Raw genomic sequence first — 21604 nt, 5'->3', positions numbered from 1 at the left:
TTTTTTAGAAGCCATGATGCATTATAAATGACTTAACTTGCCAGATTATATGATACGAATAATTCTTTATTAATTAAGATCACTAAACACTTCTACGAGCTACTCTCGCTCCGTTTGTTTTTTACAACCTCTTTTCGTCCCGCCACCTCGGCATCTACACAATTACATTTCGTTTATTTGAATCGTCAACATATATTACATTACATTTAATGTTTATTTAAATCATCAACATATATTACATTACATTTCTACTTCAGATATACTAATTATACATTCTAATAATACTAATATATCCTAAAAATAGCAGATTGTCATTGGCAACGGCAAAAGAGTGGAAACATCATTCGCACTTGTTCGAAAAAAGTCCATTGTTCGTCTCACATAACTGCCGAACGGAAAGTCCGTTATTCGCAGCGTCCGTTATTCGAGGCGTACGTTATACGAGGCACCACTGTACTTTTTTCTGTACTATACTAAAAACTAAAATTTATTTGTTTGTAAGCTTAAAATAGATTTTTATTAACCATATATTATTAAAAATGCACTAATAAATAAAATACAGAACCGGGAATGGTAATTTATAGTTTAGCCTAGTGACAAGTAGATTCGGAGACAAGTAAATTCGACTTACGTCGTTTTTTGACTTACGTCGTTCTCCTGGGAACCAATTACCGATGTAAGGCGAGGTATACCTGTATTTAATAATTTATGTTGACAGTAAAAAGGCTAATAATTACTTCAATTCTTTTACAAATTCACTAATTTTGTTTACTAAATAAACTTGCAAAATTTTACAGAATTTGAAATATAAAAATTATTCAACATTAAGAAATTTAACATTAAAAACATTAATAGTACTTCGTTTTAATTTTAATCTAATATATCAGAAGATAATCTATCTTCTAATATCTTAATTTTATATCCTAATCTATTTTTGAATTTATATTATATAATAAATTATTTAAATATTTCATTACCTGTAAATTGTTTTAATTGCTCTTTCAAAGCAACAATGTTTTCATAATTTTCTGATGTCAATGGATCAGCTACCTTTATATCTCCATCACAATTTCTATTAATTCAAATAACATTTTTTACTTTATAAAAATAAAAACCAAAACTCAAACTACTTATTATAAATCATATACAAACAATAAAAATTATTTTAAATTAACTCTTTACATTCTCAAAATAAAAGTGTATAAGTTTTTACTTCAGAGAATGCTGAAAATTACAAAAAATTTTCAGCTATTTTTAACTAGAAATTTTTTTATTAAAAATTAGATCATGTTAATTTTTATTAAATTAATTAATAAAAAACAGTAATTAGAACTTATTCTTTTGAAATATTTTTTTAAAATTGAAATGACGCTCATTTTAAAATGTTATTAAATATTTTAAAGAAATATAATTATTTATAAAATTACTATAAAATTACAAGCTACAGTATAGTTTATACTGAGCAAATAGAGACAGCAAATGAGAAAAGCAATTTTTATTCACTTAGCAAAATTGATCCACACAACGAAAAGCAAAAAGTGATTGCAAATTTTAAGCAGCCAATCAACTGCAAGCAAGAGAAAATGTCATGTCGTAAAACAAAATGGCTACTTCCAATATTCTGTTGTTAACCACCACATTTGTTTATTTATTGAAAAAAAAAAAGATACATCAAAAAGAAAACAAAGTTGGGTGAGAGGAATACCATATATTCCGGTGTATAAGATGACTTTTTGACCCAGGAAAATCTTCTCAAAAGTCGGGGATCACCTTTTATGTCGGGTGTTGACTTATAGGGCGAGTATATCCCAATATTTTAACTGTAAAAGTCGGGGGTCGTCTTATATGCCGGAATATATGGTATTTAAAAAGCATGAATTTTAACATCTACTCTATTGCATTTCTGCAGCCATCTTGAAGACAACAGAGCCATGTGACAACTGGCAGGAATGCAATTGGTGGTTAAATTTTTTCACTAGCAAGAACAGCTGTACAGTTCTGAACTTCAAAAGCAATTTGCAAAATGGTAAACTTTGCCAGAAATGACCATGTCTGACATGTCATTTGCACTGTTTTTCACTTTCAGTAGTGAATTGTACTCAGCTTGAACTAAACTTAACTATTTAAGTTAGTAAAAATAAAGTTAAATTGTTTAAATTTTATTGTTCTTTTGTTTTTTGCATTAATTTTTCACACTTCTTATATTTATGTTTCTTTCTACTGTTCCTTGCTTTAAATCTTTCAATTACAGCTACTATCTCACATGGATCTTTTCATTTATAAGATTCAATCAAATTAATTTGCATATATATATCAATTCTACTAATTTACTAATATTCAAATATGTTCAAATGTAATTCCAAAATTTTTTAAAACTCTTTTACATTTATTCTTTTATATTGCTTTGCATAGTGTTGTCATTTTTCATTTACATTTATTTTTAAATGTACTAAATTGAAAACTTCTAGTTATTAAATATGAAAGATAAAAACAATTTTAATTCATAGTAGCTACACTTACAATATTGTTTTTGTGTATCTTCTTTAACTTAGATCCTCTTTCAATCCTTTATAACAATAAAATCATGTTTTTCTTCACTGTAGACAACAAAAATGAAAATAAAAGTACTAAACTTTGGTGCATATTAATATTTGTTTGTTTGTTGTTTGTTTTAATTTAACATTAGCCTATATTTTTAACATTTTTTTCTTTCTTATTTTCATTAAACATCTAATATCTGAAATAAATATATGTTAATGTAATGCATATGATATATAGGATTTTTATTTTCATTACTTTGAGAAAACTCAACATGATTAGAATAAATGAATAATGTTTCTGAATTCTGCATAACAAAATTGCAAAAGATCACAATTATTTTACAGACTCCCACAAACAAATCTTAGTTCATGAAATGCTGTACTTTCATAGTTCAATTTCATATCTAATTATTATTCCATGTTTGATCAACATAAAATGGAAGTATATTAATTACAGTCAATTGATAGCTAATAGTACTTAATATAGAATGATGATAATTAACTTCTTATATACTTTTATTTTGAATAATTATCATTGTATGAAATGTATTAGATTATTAAAATCAATATTAAAAACAAAATATTTCAAACCTTGTAGCTTTTGAAGAAATAATTTCAGTTTCATATTGTTTTCTGCTTTCTAAAATAATTAAAACAACATAAATATTATACATATTAAAATGTATTATTACAAATATATATGAATGGTATTATTTATTCTAAAAATAAACAGTATAAATTAAATTGATAAATAATAAGTGATTACTAATCAAAATATTACTAATCAATTTTTGAAAAATTATACATTTTTAAATTTTAATGTATATATTAAACTCTGTCAATGATTATGCATATTTGTATTTATATATGTATACTGTACATACATATAAAAGTGATTTATCTATTTCCAGTTTACTTTCAACATCTTCAATTGTCAGTTTTGGTACATCATTTCTAAATTTCATATAATTTGTCCATTCTTATTCAAATTTAGCAAAAATTTAAGTTCATATTTAGGATCCTAAATCTTGATGGCATTTGCTGGGGTCAGAATCCCACAGTATGTTTATATCATAAATTATACTCTGTCTTCACTGCTTCACACCAAAATATAATGAATCATAATTTCATTGATCACTGAGTGTCAAGTAGCTTTAATCATTTGTTGTTTTGATATTTCTATTTTTACATATTAGTCATTAACTAATAGGTAAAATGATATTGTTTTGAATTTCAAAAAAATATTCAGTGTTGGACAACACATTTTTAATAGTTTTTAAATTAGGTTATTTTTCAATTTAAAATATATCCTTCCTTACAGCATTGGAAAAATTCTCTTTTGATAGTATTCAAACTAATTTTTAAGTATATCAATTAAAAATTATGGTCAATCTGGTAAAAAAGCTTGTTTTGAAAATGTTCTAAACTATGATGATCTGGTTTTAGGAATGAAACATATACTATTTTAAACAGAATTTCAAAACTGCATATGCCTCATGTCCATATCACTTTAACCTGCAGTCAGGTACCCCTCAAATGTATCATGAAATGATGCCTGTAAGGATATCCTCTTCATTTTTTCTGTCTTGTACTAGATTTTTAATATACCTAATACCTAAAAATTCAGAGAAAATTGGTCAATTTGTTTTTTTGATTTGTATAAAGTATTAGCTGTGACTCACTTTAAAGTATGCTTCAAACTCACTTTTGTTTTTGAAATTTAATGGAAAATTTATTGACTTTATTGTCTGTCAACATAATTACAAAAAAAGGAGTTTAACTGTGTAATATTTTTCATTGGAGGTGTTTAGTTTCTGAAAGCAGTGTTTAATAGAGGAATAATTGAATTACACATCTTGGATTACCTATAACAAATTTAACTTTGAAGCTTATTATATAATCATCAGCCTTAGTGCAAGCTCATTGGGCTTGCACTAAAACTTGCTTTAAGTGATGAAGCAAGCACTTTTTTTCAGAAGAATTTCAATGTTTTCTGAAGAAAAATATAATGAGGGATGGTTTTATGTGGTATATAAAAAATTTTAAAATTTATGGCTATTACTTTTAGAAAAAGCCTAATGGCATTTTCCTATCAGGCATTCTACTATGCCTGATAGGAAATCCCAAATATTAAAAAAAAAGCAAACTCCTTTGACTTGAACAGGAATTTAGATGTAATCTGAAAAAGTAAGAAAAAAGTAGTGGAGTGTCAACTCAAAATATAGAATACAAAAAGATTTATTAACAAAAACTGACAATATGAGAGAATCCCCAACAGGCATCCTACTATAAATTAAGAGACAGTAATAAAATTTCACAACTTGTATAATGATATTAGTACAGTTTCACAGAAATTTGAGATCCATATACACAACCTAGCCTGCATAACAATATTAAATCATCAAAAATGTTTTGGTTCTACGTAATTACATGTAAAATATCTGTAACAGACCATCTAATGTGCTAATAAAAATAAAACAAATCAAAAAGATTCATACTCAGATATATGCAAATTTAATATAATAAAATTATACAAATAAAACAAAAAAATGTAAATTTTAGAAATAATAGTAAATTTTCAAGTATTGTCTATTTTCATTGACTGTTGATCTCATTTTTTATATAATAACACACATTCATAAAAAAAATTATTATAATACACTTCTTGTCTAGCTTGGTATATATTTGTGAGCACTATGTTGGCAACTTTGTTCTTAGACTTATTACACTTCAATGGACACAAGAATAAGCCTTAGAAAATCAAAAATAAATTGGTTTTCTAATGCTGTTCTTGTGTCCAGTGATGATGTAATAAGTCTAAGAATAAAGTTTCCAACATAGTACTCACAAGTATGTATAAAATTTATTACGTTTTAAAACTTTTCCAACAGTATATAATGCTACTGTTATTGAAGTATAGTAAATCAATAATATTGTGAAAGTTATTTAAAAACAAAAAAAATGAAGATATAATAGAAATTATCATAACTAATACTTTTATATTAGAGAAAAGAATAAAAGTATGTAATGGTTCTTTAAAATATATATTCCAATGGCCAGATAGCCAAGCAGTTAAGATGTCACACTATTGCTTTAGAGGACCTGGTAGTTAACTTGGGTGGGTCAAAACATCCCATGAATTTTTTTGGAGTGGTGGTTCATCCTGGATATGCTGGGCCCATTCCTCATCACCTGGTTGCACTATTGCTGTCTTAGCTGAACCCATAATTGGCTTGACAAAAAAGTCATCTTAGTGTCCACAGGTCAGAAAGAGTAATTAATATACTCTTTCCAAGTAATATACATGCCTGATTATTAAACTACATTCCATTGTAGTTTAGAACATCTTATACAATTTCTGAATAATGAAATATAATTTATTGACTAAAAAACTTTTTATTTTTACAAAATAAATTATTTATCACTTTTCATTTCATAAAAACTAGCACAAACAAGTTACTTTCAGTATACATTCCATTGTTTTTAATAACGATTATTTTTATCACAATATTACATTTATTGATAATATTTTTAATAAGTTAAAATATTTGGTAATTTACCTGCAAGAGATTTTAAAAGTGCTGCATTTTCAGCTTGTAAATGCCTTATTTCATTTTCTAAATCGGAAGAGATATTTTCCTTATTTCCATCGCTATTTTCTATATTTGCTGCTTTTAATTCTTTTTCTAAAGCAGCATTTGTTGAAATCAACTGTAACAAAATCATATTTTAAATTTCAAATATTAAAAACATTGTAAGATTAATAACAATATCACACATTTAACAATTAAAATAAAAAAATAGACAATAAAATTTAAAATATGCTAGCTAATAAAAAAATTTGCTTTCTGAAAACAGATTATATTTATTAAATGAGTTTAAATATCATATTAAAAACACAAATATTAAAAAAATTTTTTTAAGTTGTTGAGATATTCAATAATGCAACTTTTGCATCAGAATATTTTTAATTACTGTAAATTTAGTATGTATTCCTAGTAGTTATATTGGAAAAAAGAAATATCCACTAATAATTAGAAATTAGAGGCATAACCAATATCAATCTTATATATTGGTGTATCAGAATGTTCCAATATATCAAAATCAGTTTTACGATTAGATATTCTGACCTCCTTTTTTTTTCTGATAAGCACTTTCATACCATTTTGCCATAGCAGGCATTTGGACACAGCAATCAACATATCACACTGTAAAACTAACCTATAAGCTAGTAGACAGAGCATTCTCTTTGCACTTGATTTGCTACTGATGGCCATGTGAGGTTGATTGTTATTTTTAGAGGGCACCAACTTAGTAAGAGTGCTGTGTAATGATGGATGAGCAAAGTCATCAAGCCTGGCAATTTATTGCTAGATTTGACAATATTTCAAGCCATATGGCAATTTGGCAGCAATTTTTTCAATCTGGTAATTTTTCTATGCTATTACAAATTTATTCAAAGTGTGTTGAATTTTTTTCTAAAAACAGAACTGAAGTCATGCCTAAACAAAGTAAACAATTACAACTGCCTATTCCCAGATCTGAAAGGCATCTGTAAATCAATTTTTGTAAACATTTTTATTTCTTTATATTTGAATTTAAATGGTTAGTGGATGAAATGAATATTCTCTAAAGCAATGAGCTTTCAGTCTTTTCATTTATTACCAATACCTGTGAAGTATGGATAGATGCAAGAATCAGATTAGATTGTTGGAAAATTGTCAGTATTGAATTGTATTGGCAGAATTCATTATCATATCATATTTGTTAATATTATAAACAAAATATACACATTAGTAATGGAAACATTATATTTCAAACAAATATTTTTAACTCATTTAATGGACTATCTTTAGATTACAAGACAAAAATTTCATTAAATTTAAAATATGCTATAGAGATTTAAATAGACTTTGAATTGTATATATTACAATTATATACAATATGAATATAATAAACTAAAGATTAATTATAATGATTTTTAAATACAGATGAAAATTTAACACACTAAAATTAAATTTCTAGTTAAAAATAAGTAAAATTATACTCTTTATATTTCCGACTTCGAGGATTCTATGAGCCAAAAAATGACAAATAAATGGCAAGGAACAATCATTTCTTGGATGTCACCATAAAAAGAGAAGAAACAAGTATATCATTTAGTAAGTATGAAAAACTATGTAATGATAGTAAAACTATTAAGTTTAAATCTTACTTTCCTATAGAAAATAAAAGGAATGTTTTTATTATGGAATTGAGAAAGATATTGAATCGAACAACTCAGCAAGAAAATATAGACATTGAAGTAAATCAATTATTTAAAAAATTTCTGTTAAATGATTATCTGAAGTATATCCTTTGTAAGTGGTACAATTCATATTTAAAATGTAGATTTAATGTTAAAAATGACAGAAGATATTTCTTATGTAAAGTTTCCTTATGTTACTAATATTTTTGAAAAATATAAACCAATATTTAAAGAATTTTCTATATGTATAGTTGCAAACCAAAAGAATAAGATGTCAAATATTATCAGTATAATAAACAGTGAAAATTCGCCCAGAGACCAATTTAAGATCGCCGGTGTGGTATACAGAATGTCATGTACATGTAGAAGACCAAATTATTACATTGGAGAAAACTCAAATCTTCCGTTTTATTTGCAACTCCAATCTTCCGTTTTGGAAGAAGATTGGAGTTGCAAATAAAAGAACATGAGGTGGCCGTTAGACTGAGAAGAACAGAATCAGCATGGTTTTTACATTGTAGAGAATTTAACTGTAATATAAGTAGAAAAAATACTAAAATATTGTATAAAATAGAAAATAATTTAGAAAGAAAAATTGTAGAACAATTTTGTATCGCCAAACATGCAAATGTACTTAATTTGAATGCTGGAATGGTTGTTGATGCATGTTGGGAACAACTGTTGGATATAAAGCATAACCAGTGATTGTTATCTTGATGTATCCATGGAGGAGGCCTGATGGCGAAATGCATTTGGATCGTATTAATAAAATAATGATTGTTCCTTGCCATTTATTTGTCATTTTTTGGCTCATAGAATCCTCAAAGTCAGAAATAGAAAGAGTATAATTTTACTTGTTTTTAACTAAAAATTTAATTTTAGTGTGTTAATATTTATACTGATCCCATTGGTTTTTAATAATTGAATTTAGATAAAAATTTATATGGGCAGTATATAATAAATATAATAAATGTCTTTTTTCTTCTATTCTTCATTTAACTTTATATCAAAAATTAAAAAATTAAGAAAACAATAACATTATAATACAGAGATAAACCTCTTATATAAAACATTGAATAAGAATTTATATATATTTTTTGGTTGGTTATTAAACCAAAATAAAAATTTATATTATAATTGTTTCAGACTTTCTTATATTTTATTAAAATTCAATAGAATCAAATAATAAATACTTAGCTATTAATGAATGTTATAGCATAAATAAAACAAATCATCCAATTTGTCAATAAGAAAATGATAATATACAGTACTATGAAAAATCAAACACCATGTATAATGAAATATAAATTATATATTTCAACAATTATTATTTCTTTCTAATTTTAATTGTATATCATCATCAATCAGATTGCAAGAAGAATAATAATTACACAAAACAAATACTGAAGAAAATCAACAGACATCCAATACAACAGCTGCACTGTTGTATTGGATGCATCACATTTTTCATGTCAATTTTTTGGTGGAAAATATTCTTCAGAGTATAAGATGCATTCAGCTTATGAGACACACCCTAATTTTTGTATATAGTTTAAGTACAAAAAAGTGCATTTTATAAAGAAAAATTTAACTGTGCTATTAAAGTCAGTTATGCAATGTAAAAAAAATATAATTTTTTTTTATTGTTCTAACAAAAATTAAATAAAAAAAATATATCTAGAAATAATTTTTATTTTTCAATAGCTCAAAATACAACTCAAAATTTTAATTTTATATAAAATAAAAAATAAATTTTATGCCAAATGCTGTTCACAGATTAGAAGTTACTTTTTGAAATCATTCTGAAGATTGTTAAATAATGTTAACATATTATAATACTGTAAGCTATGAATATAAATTTTTAAGCACTTAAAAAAATTTAAAGAATATATTGGGTTGTTTGGAAAGTAATTTCATTTTTTTTACCACTAGACTGATTAGTCGTATTTTTCCCTCCATTTTCATTCTAAACTGTATTATCATTATATATTTTGACAGCTAGCATTTTAAGGCTTATTTGTAAAAAATTTTGTTTGATTTTGAGCAATTGTTTATTTTTTGTGTCCCATCAAATATGGAAGATCGAAAGCAGAATTTTCGGCATATTTTGCTCTTTTATTACCGAAAAGGTAAGAATGCTGTTCAAGCGAGAAAAAAAATTGTGTGACGTTGGAGAAGATGTATTGACAGAACAACAGTGCCAAAACTGGTTTACAAAATTTTGTTCTGGCAATTTCAATATTGAAGATGCACCACATTCTGGATGGCCAGTTGAAGCCAATGAAAACAAAATAAAGGGACTGATTGAAACAAACTGCCAAATAACAACAGGGGAAATCACTAAGAGATTAAATTTGCCAAACTGAACTGTATATGATTACTTGAAACAAATTGGTTTCATTTCAAAGCTCAATGTATAGGTTCCACAATGTATGGGTTCCACGATGTATGGGTTCCTCGATGTATGTGTTCTTAAAGAGAGATGCTCTTTTTGGTGGGATTTTAAGGAAATTTTTTTTGGAGCTTTTACCAAACCAAAAACAATTTAACAATTAATTTGAAAGTGTACTGCCATCAAGTAAACAAATTGAGTAATATCATCAAACAGAAAAGACAGCCAGAATTAATCAACAAAACAGGTGTAATATTTTACCACAATAATGTCAAATTTCACATAAGTTTGGTAACTTGTCAGAAACTGTTATAACTTAGATGGGACATGCTATCACACCAACCATATTCGCCAGATGGAGCACACTCAGATTATTACTTGTTCTGGTCTATACAAATTTTTTTTTAACTGTAAGACATTTACTTGAAATGACAATGTCAAAAATCACTTGGATCAGTTTTTTGTAAGCAACAATCAAAACTTTTATGAATGTGAAATCATGCTACTGTCAGAAACGATGACAACAGGAATTTGACCAAAATGGTCAATATATAATTCAATAAAATATTTATTTATTATAAAAATATTGTTTTTTTTCCACGAAAAAAAATGAAATTACTTTCCAAACAACCCAATACATCTAATAATTCACATTTATGATAATAACAAAGTTATGTTATATTCCTCTAAAGCCACTTCATAGGCATTTAATAAATAAGACAGATATTAAATGCCATCTTTATTGAATTACAATTGGCAATATTTTCTTGAAGAATAACAAATATTTATTACTATACTAGACTTACAGTTGATAATTCTTGTACTAAAGTAGTATTTTGTAGACGAAATTCATCTTCTTGGCTTTGTAATTTACGTTGTAAACTTTCATTTTCTTGTAAAAGTGTTTCTACCTCACGAGCTCTCTTACTCCGATTTAATGTCTGCAAAAAAGTTTTTCATTTCAGAAATTTAATGATCATCAATTATAAAAAAAATATAAATAGCTATTATATAACAATATTTAATGGTAATTGGAATCTTTTAAATTAGCATTAATACCTATATGTAAAAGATTCTAAACAATTTGAATCTTTTAAAAGATTTGCAATGCATTTTCCAAATTCAAGTTTTCCTATATTAATTTATACGATAATCAACTTTGTAACAGATAAATAATCATTTATTTTAATAATAAAAGTAAATCAACTAAATTATAATCCAACACATCAATATAAATTATTATTATTGATCTGTAATAATAATTTATATATATATTTGTTGGATAATTTCAATGCATTTCCTAATTTATTTTAAACTAGGAGATGCATTGAAATATTAAATTATAGTTTTTGGAATATTAAATTATGGGTAAACTTGCATTAATATGAATTGCTAGGAAACTAGTAGTTAGTTTGCTTTATTGAAAATTGCATTAATGATTTTCAGGATCAAGGTTGTATAATTTAGGGAGTTCAAGCTTAATAGGCAATTGAAATCTCTTTAATTGAATTAATTTACTAAATAAAATTAAATAAAGTTTATTTATAAAACAAATTGTTCTAAATGATTTTCAAATCAAACAAAATGAGGAGGAGATGGTATTTGCCATTTAAGTATAGAGCAGTATATCAAAGAGGTTAAACAAAACAAAGCTAAAGAAATCTATACTAATATTATAAAGAGGTAATGTTTGTAAGTAAGTAAGTAAGTTTGGATGTAGTGGGTAATCTCCAAAACTATTCATCCAATTTCAAAAATTCTTTTATCAATATTTAGAATNCATTGAAATATTAAATTATAGTTTTTGGAATATTAAATTATGGGTAAACTTGCATTAATATGAATTGCTAGGAAACTAGTAGTTAGTTTGCTTTATTGAAAATTGCATTAATGATTTTCAGGATCAAGGTTGTATAATTTAGGGAGTTCAAGCTTAATAGGCAATTGAAATCTCTTTAATTGAATTAATTTACTAAATAAAATTAAATAAAGTTTATTTATAAAACAAATTGTTCTAAATGATTTTCAAATCAAACAAAATGAGGAGGAGATGGTATTTGCCATTTAAGTATAGAGCAGTATATCAAAGAGGTTAAACAAAACAAAGCTAAAGAAATCTATACTAATATTATAAAGAGGTAATGTTTGTAAGTAAGTAAGTAAGTTTGGATGTAGTGGGTAATCTCCAAAACTATTCATCCAATTTCAAAAATTCTTTTATCAATATTTAGAATGAAACTTCAGGGTGGACATAGGCTGTATATTATTCCGTAAACATTCATATAAATTAAAACATGTCATCTAAGGCTAAGGCTTTTATGTAAGGATGCACCGATAAGCAAAATGGCCGATTACCGATTAATTGGCCATGCATTATCGGCCAATACCGATTAATCGGCCGATTAGTGTTAATAATTTATTGCATTAATAGTGAGAGATCCTGTAGTTAATTATAATGTGGAAAAACCCATTTTTTTCCACCTGGTATTTCCATCTCCCTCGGGTCAGGTAAACGAGAAAATCGAATATCCTTTCAAAATCAACAATCTCTTCCTTTGTTTCTAAAATAAATCTCAACACTTAATTGTTGACGCATGAAAACTTCGACATTGTTTAAAAAGCTAAAGTGTTTCTGTGTTTAACAGAAACAAAATATATTTCTTTAACCGCTGATATTTGGACAGCAACTACAAACAATTCTCCTTTTTTAAGTGTAACAGCTCACTGGTTGAAGGATGATTTTCAGCAGGAATGAGCTGTTTTGCAAATTGTTTCCTTTGAAGGTTCCCACACAGCTACACAAATCAGTGAACAGTTAAAAATTGTTCTTGAACAGTATAAGTTGACAAGTGATAAGATATTCTTAGTACTGAAGATTCTGCAGCAAATCTGGTAGCTGGAATTAGGAATTGCAACTTAGAAGCATTATCATACGCTGCAGCTGACACTAAACGAATGCATATTTTCTAAACAAGATGTGAAAACTATAATCACAGTTAATAGAAATATTGTCACACATTTTAATCATTCTGCTGTAGCTGTAATCAAATTAGAAGATTTGCAAGAAAAGTTAGGTTTGCAGAAACACAAATTAATTCAAGATGTTCCTACTCGCTGGAATTCTACATACTACATATTGGAACAGCAAAAGGCCCTTGTCACATATACAATAGATAATAAAATTCCTATGTTGAGCCCATATCAGTGGTCTCTCGTTGAAAAAATTGTTCTACTTGTAAAACCATTCTAAGAAATTACTGTGAAAGCCAGCAAACGAAGAAGCAAACGAGAAGCCACTTCATCTTCAATAATTCCCACAATAGAGACTCTGAAATTATTCTTATCAAAAGCAAAGATCAGTAGTTCCTTTAGTGGCATTAATACCACAACAGAAGAACTAGAAAATCCAATAAAAAAAAGATTTTCAGCATATATAGAAAACAAGTCTTTATGCTTGTCACTTTTATTAGATTCAAAATGAAATTTCAAAAAGAGGATATTCTAAAGGAAATCTCCATAAGAATTAAATTCTGAAACTTCTACTTCTAGAGGTGATCAAGATGGAGATGAATTTCTAAGTTTTTCTGATTTATTTGATGAATTAACATCTGGTAAATGAAAGAATGAAGAATAGCATGTTTTTAGAAAGAGAAAAAAAAACGAAAGAGACGAACAAATGTTTCGATCAAGAATTAAAAACATATTTACATTTATCCCTAATTTGAGCAAAATAGCTATGAAATATTTAACTGCCTCTTCCATTGAAAGTGAAAAAATTTTCAGCACTGGAGGTAACATTTATGAGCCGGAAAAAATAGGTTATGCCCTGAAAGTGATGAAATTCTCATGTTTTTGCATTACAATTTAAGGGTTTTACAGTTTAAATATTAAATTTTTATTTGTTTTATATGTTTAAACTTTAAACTTATGAAACAAATAAAAATTTAATCTTTCTTCTTAACCTATTCAATACTTTTTCTTATGTAAAGTTTAAACTTTATATTATATGTTATATTATACTTATAATATGTATCGATAAAAGGAATAATTTGATTAGTAAAATTTTTTAATATTCAGATTGTCATGTAATAAATAATAAATATATAACAGAAATTTATTAGTTTTTATTACTAGCATTGTACGTAACATTCTAACAAAAATACCAAAATGTAAAATTGGCCGATTACCGAAACCGATTAATCGGGGGGAATGGCCGATACCAACTAATCGGCTAAGTGGCCGATACGGCCAATTACCGATTACTTATCGATTAATCGATGCATCCTTAACTTTTATGTCCAACAGATGGCACTACGAGTACAACACCCTAAGTTTGCTTTTCTGTGAGGCATTATGCTTTTCTGTGAGGATGAACTAAAGCAGATCATCTTCTATCTATCTATATAAATAAAAATGTAATGTTCGTTTGTTCCTAGTGATTCCTTTGAAATTTTGACAACGAAATTTTGACATTCGAATACGCACGTGTTTTTATATAATATACATGTCGAAATTTCCCGCACTGGGGGGAGATGGACAGGATTAAGGCTTATAGTAAAGAACTCTGCTTCTATTTATACTATTTCAGATGCGGTTTTTTGCATTTTTGATTGTGTTTTAATAGGGTACGTCAAGAGAATGTACACTAAAAAGGTTTTTTCGAAAAATCCCCCCCCCCGGGGAAAGTGTTATACATTTATAATAGATACATTTTGAGCCACAACAACGCGTGGCAGAGTCTGCTAGTCTGTGATATTTTTCTGTTGAAGATAGTTTGAAAAAGTAGAAAATATTTTTCATGACAAAAGAGTGAAAAAATAGCCAAATTTGTTGCAAAGTAGCCAAACCTAGCATCACTGTATATACTCCCAGATATGCAAACTAGCAAGCATTTTCATGGGACTGCAACTATTTAAATGGATGGACATTCTTAAGTTTTAATCCCTATTTTCTAAGTATAGCAGAATGGTCCACTAAAACAAGATGTTTGAATTGCTCTACAATTAGAGGTCAAACACATCTCTGCTTACTAGGAGAAGGAAATTTATTCTACTCAAAATAAAACATTTATTATAGTACAGTAGAGTCCCAGAAACTTGGCATATGATAACCCGGCAGTCCGAATAACTCAGCCACACTCTGTCAGGGTAAAAAAACCCCTAGTTAATTTTCATTATAGACAGCTTTATGCCTCATAAAGTGTTTTTCTGAGATCTGTCTTATCAGGTAAATTATTGTACACTGTGTATTCATTAATTCTTATTTTCATGTAGTAAAGGCTCTATGCCTTCATAAAGTACATTCTTCTCCTTTGTTTGAGGATATTTGGGCAGTTTATTCTCTGTTGTATTCTCAAGCAAACAATACATACAAGTACAGTACAGTATTTTCTGAGGAAACACTCATACTTATTCTTTTTTAACCCCATTCCCGATAACCTGGCATTTTCACAAACTCAGCCACTCTTCGGTCCACATTAGGCCAAGTTTTCGTGACTCTACTGTATGACTTTTTATTGTTCATGCAAAAAGTGTAAAATACAACCATTATTAGAAACAGGTTTACTTCTTGGGGTTGTGAAGGTAATTTACAGTTTGATTTAATAAATCTGGTAACATTTTTGTTTGCTTTATCATGTAAAAATTAATGTTGTGACAATGGCATTTTGCTTTTGCAAGAAAAACAACAAAATTCACTTTAACATAAGAATTTGTTTTATCAGTGTTCATTTTAAGGCAAGATGATTGTACAGTATTATGCAATTTTTAAAAAAAAAGCGTAAAAAATTATCTGATTTAAATTTTAAGCTTACTTTTATTAATTTACATTTTCATTTAATATAAACAGCATAGCCCATCTTAACTGAGTGATAGTATATAAACTTATAAGAAAAATTAATTTCAGTAGCTGAATCTTTGTCAGTTTGCTTTAATTTCCTTAAAATTTTATATCCTCATTTGTTTCTGTTGCTTTTGCTTTAATACACTATTGAGTTTGTTATTATTTCTGTAATACAGTAATACAGTGATATTCTATAATCTGGCATCAATGGGACTGACTTCTTGCCAGTTTATTGAATATGCTGCCTTATCGAACAGTGGAAATTTTTCTGCTTTTTTCGATCTCCTGGATAAATTTCTGATATCTTTGCATGTAAAACTGTACAAATCTGTCTATACATCTCAGACATTTGGAGCAAGTTGAAATTTATAAGACCACCAACAAATATACAGCCATTAACTTCCACAATGTAGATTCCTTCCTCCTGACATGGAAGTTGTTCTATGAATTGTAAACTTACTATCTTCTCTCCTCTCCCTTCCCTCTAATAAAACATATAAAATATAAAACAGGTTTAAATATTTTACTGGTTATTATAAAGTTAAAGGTTATTTACAGTATAAAGTTATTATACTGGTTATTATAAAGTTAAAGGTTATCCCTTTAACTTTATAATAACCAGGTTAAAATATAATAAGACTGTCAGTATGTACCTTCAAATAACAAACAACTCTAAATAGCAGACAAACTTCTCCGTCTCAATAGTGTCTGCTATTCAGAGGTTATACTGTACTATGTTTGTTTATAGAAAATATAGTATTTAAAGTATAGAAAATATAGTATTACTTTGTGATGACAAAAGTAATTAAAAAGCCGAACAATAATGAATATTAACACATTAATATTAATTATGTGTTAGAGAATAACACATAATGAATATTAACACATTAATATTCATTATGTGTTAGAGAAGACTAATCTGGTTAAATGATCAATCACCATTTACTGTCATACATATTACAATTCCCCATCATTTCAACATATACACACATCACAATTCCCCATCATTTCAACAGCTGTGGAATCATTTAGCCTGATGATGTCCACTCAACATGGGCAAAAATGTTAGCTCCATCCCACTTTTCTCAGCTGGTTATTTGGTATTGCAACTGGGTAAACTTTTTTATCAAGTTTACCCAGTTGCAAGTGGTTGTGTAAATTTTTATTTTTTAGTCACAGTTTAACCGGCATGCAATGGGGTTTCCAGCAGTGATAACTCCCATGATGAACTCAATATGCTGGCTTATTGAGTTTGCCAATATACTGAATGCCGAGTTAATGGAATTTCATTGTAATATAATTCTTTTTGTAATTTGAATTTAATATTAAAATCTATGAAGTATCAAAATGATTCACACAATTTAAAGATTATGTGTATAAATTATGATAATTTATTTATTAAATTAAGCATTTCTACAAAGTTATTTTATATACAGTGAAACCTCTATTAATGGACACTCGCAAATAGTGGACACCTCTACTTAACAGACATTTTTAAAATCCCCAAACCCTTTAAATAGGACATTTATTATATTCACCTCTAAATAGCAAACTCTCTAAGTAAAGAATACTGTTGTCCATAATCTACCTTATGAAAACAAAGTCCCTCCTTCAATATTCTGAAAGAATTAATTACGTACAAAATATTTTAAAACTAAAACAAAGAATCAGTTTAAATACGCTTTCAAAGGATGAATTTTGACTGAAGGTATTGAATAAAGACTGGCTAAAAATAGGAATAGGGGAGGAGGGCAGGTTTTAAAAAGCCAAACAATATTCATTATGTGTTAGAGAAGACTAATCTGGTTAAATGATCAATCACCATTTACTGTCATACATATTAATGTTATTAAACTTGTTTTATTGTTGGAATTAAGCTTATGGTACCAAGAAACCATAAATTTTTCCAAGATTATTCATTCATTTGACAAGAACAGTAATACAGTAGTAATGAAAAAGAATCAATTTTAAGGTTAAGACAACAACATTTATTTGGTGAAAGTGCAAAGATCATGTTACGAAAGCAACTTGCCACCACTTTAAAATGTAGGAAGATATTCGGTTTTCTCAAATTCATTCTTCGTCCGCTACAACAGGCAAAGTATGAATGTCTATTTGCTTGCCTAGCACTTCAAGTTGTCTTTGGGTGGCTGGCCTATAAATGTCTAAAGATGTAATTTATGATCTTAAAAACTTTGTGATGACAAAAGTAATTTTTAATAAATTATTTATTGAAAAATGCAAAAATATTTAAAAAATTACACCTACTTGATAAGTACAAAGTAAATAAATCACTATATTGATTTTGTTAGTCATTCAGATCATAAATGATGTTATTAATGCAAGAATACTGAATACATTTCTTGCCCCTTAAAGTGGCTAGCAAATTGCCTTCTTAACTTGACATTCGAACTTTCATTGCCAATACCCTTCTGTTCATAACAACAGGTTCATTTTTCTTTTTTCATTACTTCCACTCAAGTCATTTTTGATGAATTAATAATTAATCAACATTTACATTTTGTCATAACTTTTATGTTCCATTTAATTAAAATATCCTATAGAAACTGTTTGCTATTTAGAATTCAATTAAAATGTGATTTTTACAGCTGAAAAGATAAATAATATAAAATAATATACTATATATATTTACATATACTTTTGGGTATTTTCACATTCCTAATGAAAATTTGATGTTTTCATAATCCATTGTATTCTTCACTTTATAATAACCAGGTTAAAATATAATAAGACTGTCAGTATGTACCTTCAAATAACAAACAACTCTAAATAGCAGACAAACTTCTCAGTCTCAACAGTGTCTGCTATTCAGAGGTTATACTGTACTATGTTTGTTTATAGAAAATATAGTATTTAAATAACTTTGTAGAAATGCTTAATTTAGCAAAATAAATTCAAAAGGCTTCATACACAATATTTTTTTAAAATATATAAAAAACAAATTTATAATATTTATTTGATTAAATTTATAAATTACATGGAAATCAGTTTTGTAATTCAGATGATAAACAAATCCACTTTTAAATTGTTGTACAGTCGACCCCCTATAACGCGGTACATACGTTCCACTTTGTAAGAATTTTGTGTTGTAGGAATCCTTAAATACATGAGCCAATCACAGCCTGGCACGTGTGCAATTTATGGACTACAGCTGTTTGAAAGGCTTTCTTCCATAAAATTAATCAATTCTAGACTAATTTCACTCAACATTTCCAAAATACGTATAAATTTTTGGGAATAATCCATATAAACTCTGCTATAAACAAATAATTGTAGGATTACTTACTGAATGTGCACCGTTCGACGATGCCATTGCTTAAGCTTGTTTTCATCGCTGATCAGTGCACCAAACAGTGGGTGCATTTTCTAATAAGTTATTTTTCTGCAAAAAATTTGCTGAACTTTGGAGACATCATTAATAGAAATAATTTTTATGGCCGTTGAATAAGAAATGTTTTTTTCACAAGAAATATATAAAATTACAGTACTGTATTAGACTTATAGTACCTAATTTATATACTGTACAGACGATAGTAAACTCAACTTACCCGCCTAAACTCTCCGTAGCGTGTAAGTAGTTCGGCTGCTCATCCACTATTGGTCCAGATTCGACAAATCCTGTCGCGACACAAGTCAGCGATGACGTTTTAGCGCATTTTACGAGTCTCTTTTAGCGTCTTTATATGAATACAGTCGCAATTTTTTTGCTGCGATATATGAATCCGCAGTATATGAACCCGAGTTATAGGGGGTCTACTGTATTTTACTACATTAAAACTACAGTATCATTGCTAAAAATCAAATTTGCAAATCTATGAAGTTATTGTGTGCTAAATTTATATAACTACTGTAAAAACTCAATTATCCAAGTCCCAATTAACCAGCGTTCCACATTATCTAAGGCAAATCTGTAAGTGAATACATTACTTTTATACCATAGTTCATAAAATAAAGTATAATAATAACATGAATTCAAATATAATTTGGTTCCTGTTACTACTTATTATATAACTTCAATATGAGACAAACCATTCATATTAAACTGTAACAATACATATTTTTATTCTTAAAACTAGTATTAACTATATAATAAATGATGTAAAAATTGTTGTCCTTTTATAGATTAAATTCATAATGGCTCTCCACTTAGCACAATTGCATTGCTGTCACCTGATAATTAATAGACTGACGCAATCGTGGTCCTATGCACAGTACCTATACACTTTACACGAAACAGAAGGCAATTTCCAATGAATTACAGGAATTTTTTAAATAACGGCAAAACTTTCAAATTAAAATAAAGTTTTATATTTTTCAATTTAATTTTGTATTTAATTTTTTAAAATCTAATATTTGCTATCTTTTGCACCATTTCAAAATTTCCACATCACACTATACAGTGGTACCTCAGGTTACAAACGCCCCAGCATACGAAATTTTCAGGATACGACATGAAATTCGAACATATTTTTGCTCCACGATACGAACAAAAACTCACCATACAACGTTACATTAGTTCGAATTTTTATTTGTTTTTCTTACTACAAATATTTTTACAGTTATTTTTTTAATGTATTACTTGGCTTTAATTTGAGTATGTTTTTCGCGTTGGAACGAATTATTTGGTTTTACATGTAATCGTATGGGAAAAGATGATCCACCTTACGACATTTTCACGATACGATCTCAGTTTCGGAACGAATTAATTTCGTATCGTGAGGTACCACTGTATAGTGCTAACAATGATGGGTAAAAATATGATGTCACATACACTTGGAATTATGAATGCTGCATGTTGATTATCTGCAACAAAATTGCCGAGCAAAAATATACATTGTCCTAGCACTCTGAAACAATTCTAACCAGGTGATTCCCTGCACACGAGCAATGTCAAAGGCAATTGAATCACCTCAAAATTGCACTAAGTGGCAAGCCAGCATTAAGGTATAAAAAAAGGTTTAAAAATGTTACCATATAAATCTTTTATATTTGTTGTAATTTTTAATCTGAAATGGCCATGCCTATCAATTTTATATGGAGATTTTGATTATCTGAGGTAGAATTGTTCTACCTTACCTCAGATAATAAGGGTTCTATTGTATTACAAAAAGTCAAAATTCCAAAATTTAAATTATAGAGAAATGAAAATACAATCTTTATTTAAAGTATTCAATTACCTAAATTTAATTTACAGAACAAATACATAATTAAAAAAAAACATATTATAAAAAAATTATTTTTATTAAGCTAATTAAAATTATAATGTATGAAAGTTTAACAAACAAACCTTTTGAGATTTAGTCAGTTCTCTTTCTAATTCATCCACTTTCATTCGCAATACTGAAATTTCTACAAAAATATACATTATTAAAGAAATCAAAAAATAATTTACTTAATAATTTTAAATAGATTTAATAGACATAATATTTAATGAAAATAAATTCATATAAACTTTATTAAATTGTTTTATTCAAATTTAATTTCATTAATTCAATTAATTAGTATGTATTTTCTTAATAAATTTATTAAGAAAACAACCTAAATATGAAAAAATGTTGAAAC

The 21604-nt window shown here is 27.4% G+C and overlaps 1 protein-coding gene across 1 annotated transcript in view; it reads right to left on the bottom strand.

Moving 5' to 3' along the window:
- LOC111624229 (GRIP1-associated protein 1-like) overlaps window positions 1–21388 on the bottom strand; it is a 94278-nt gene extending 72890 nt beyond the window's left edge. The window contains exons 1-5 of the mRNA XM_023367043.1: window positions 21330–21388; window positions 10987–11121; window positions 6101–6251; window positions 3132–3180; window positions 978–1072 (exon numbers count right to left, since the gene is read on the bottom strand). Of these exons, the coding sequence (XP_023222811.1) occupies window positions 978–1072; window positions 3132–3180; window positions 6101–6251; window positions 10987–11121; window positions 21330–21374 (475 nt within the window). The 5' untranslated portion in view covers window positions 21375–21388. The remainder of the gene's footprint in view (window positions 1–977; window positions 1073–3131; window positions 3181–6100; window positions 6252–10986; window positions 11122–21329) is intronic.
- Between the last annotated feature and the right edge of the window lie 216 nt (window positions 21389–21604).

The sequence above is a fragment of the Centruroides sculpturatus genome, unplaced genomic scaffold (genome assembly GCF_000671375.1).
Source record: "Centruroides sculpturatus isolate CEXI.00-Female unplaced genomic scaffold, Cexi_2.0 scaffold61, whole genome shotgun sequence".
NCBI lineage: Eukaryota > Metazoa > Arthropoda > Arachnida > Scorpiones > Buthidae > Centruroides > Centruroides sculpturatus.
The sequence above is the reverse complement of the archived record's forward strand: the minus strand, read 5'-3'. Positions and strand labels throughout refer to the sequence as shown.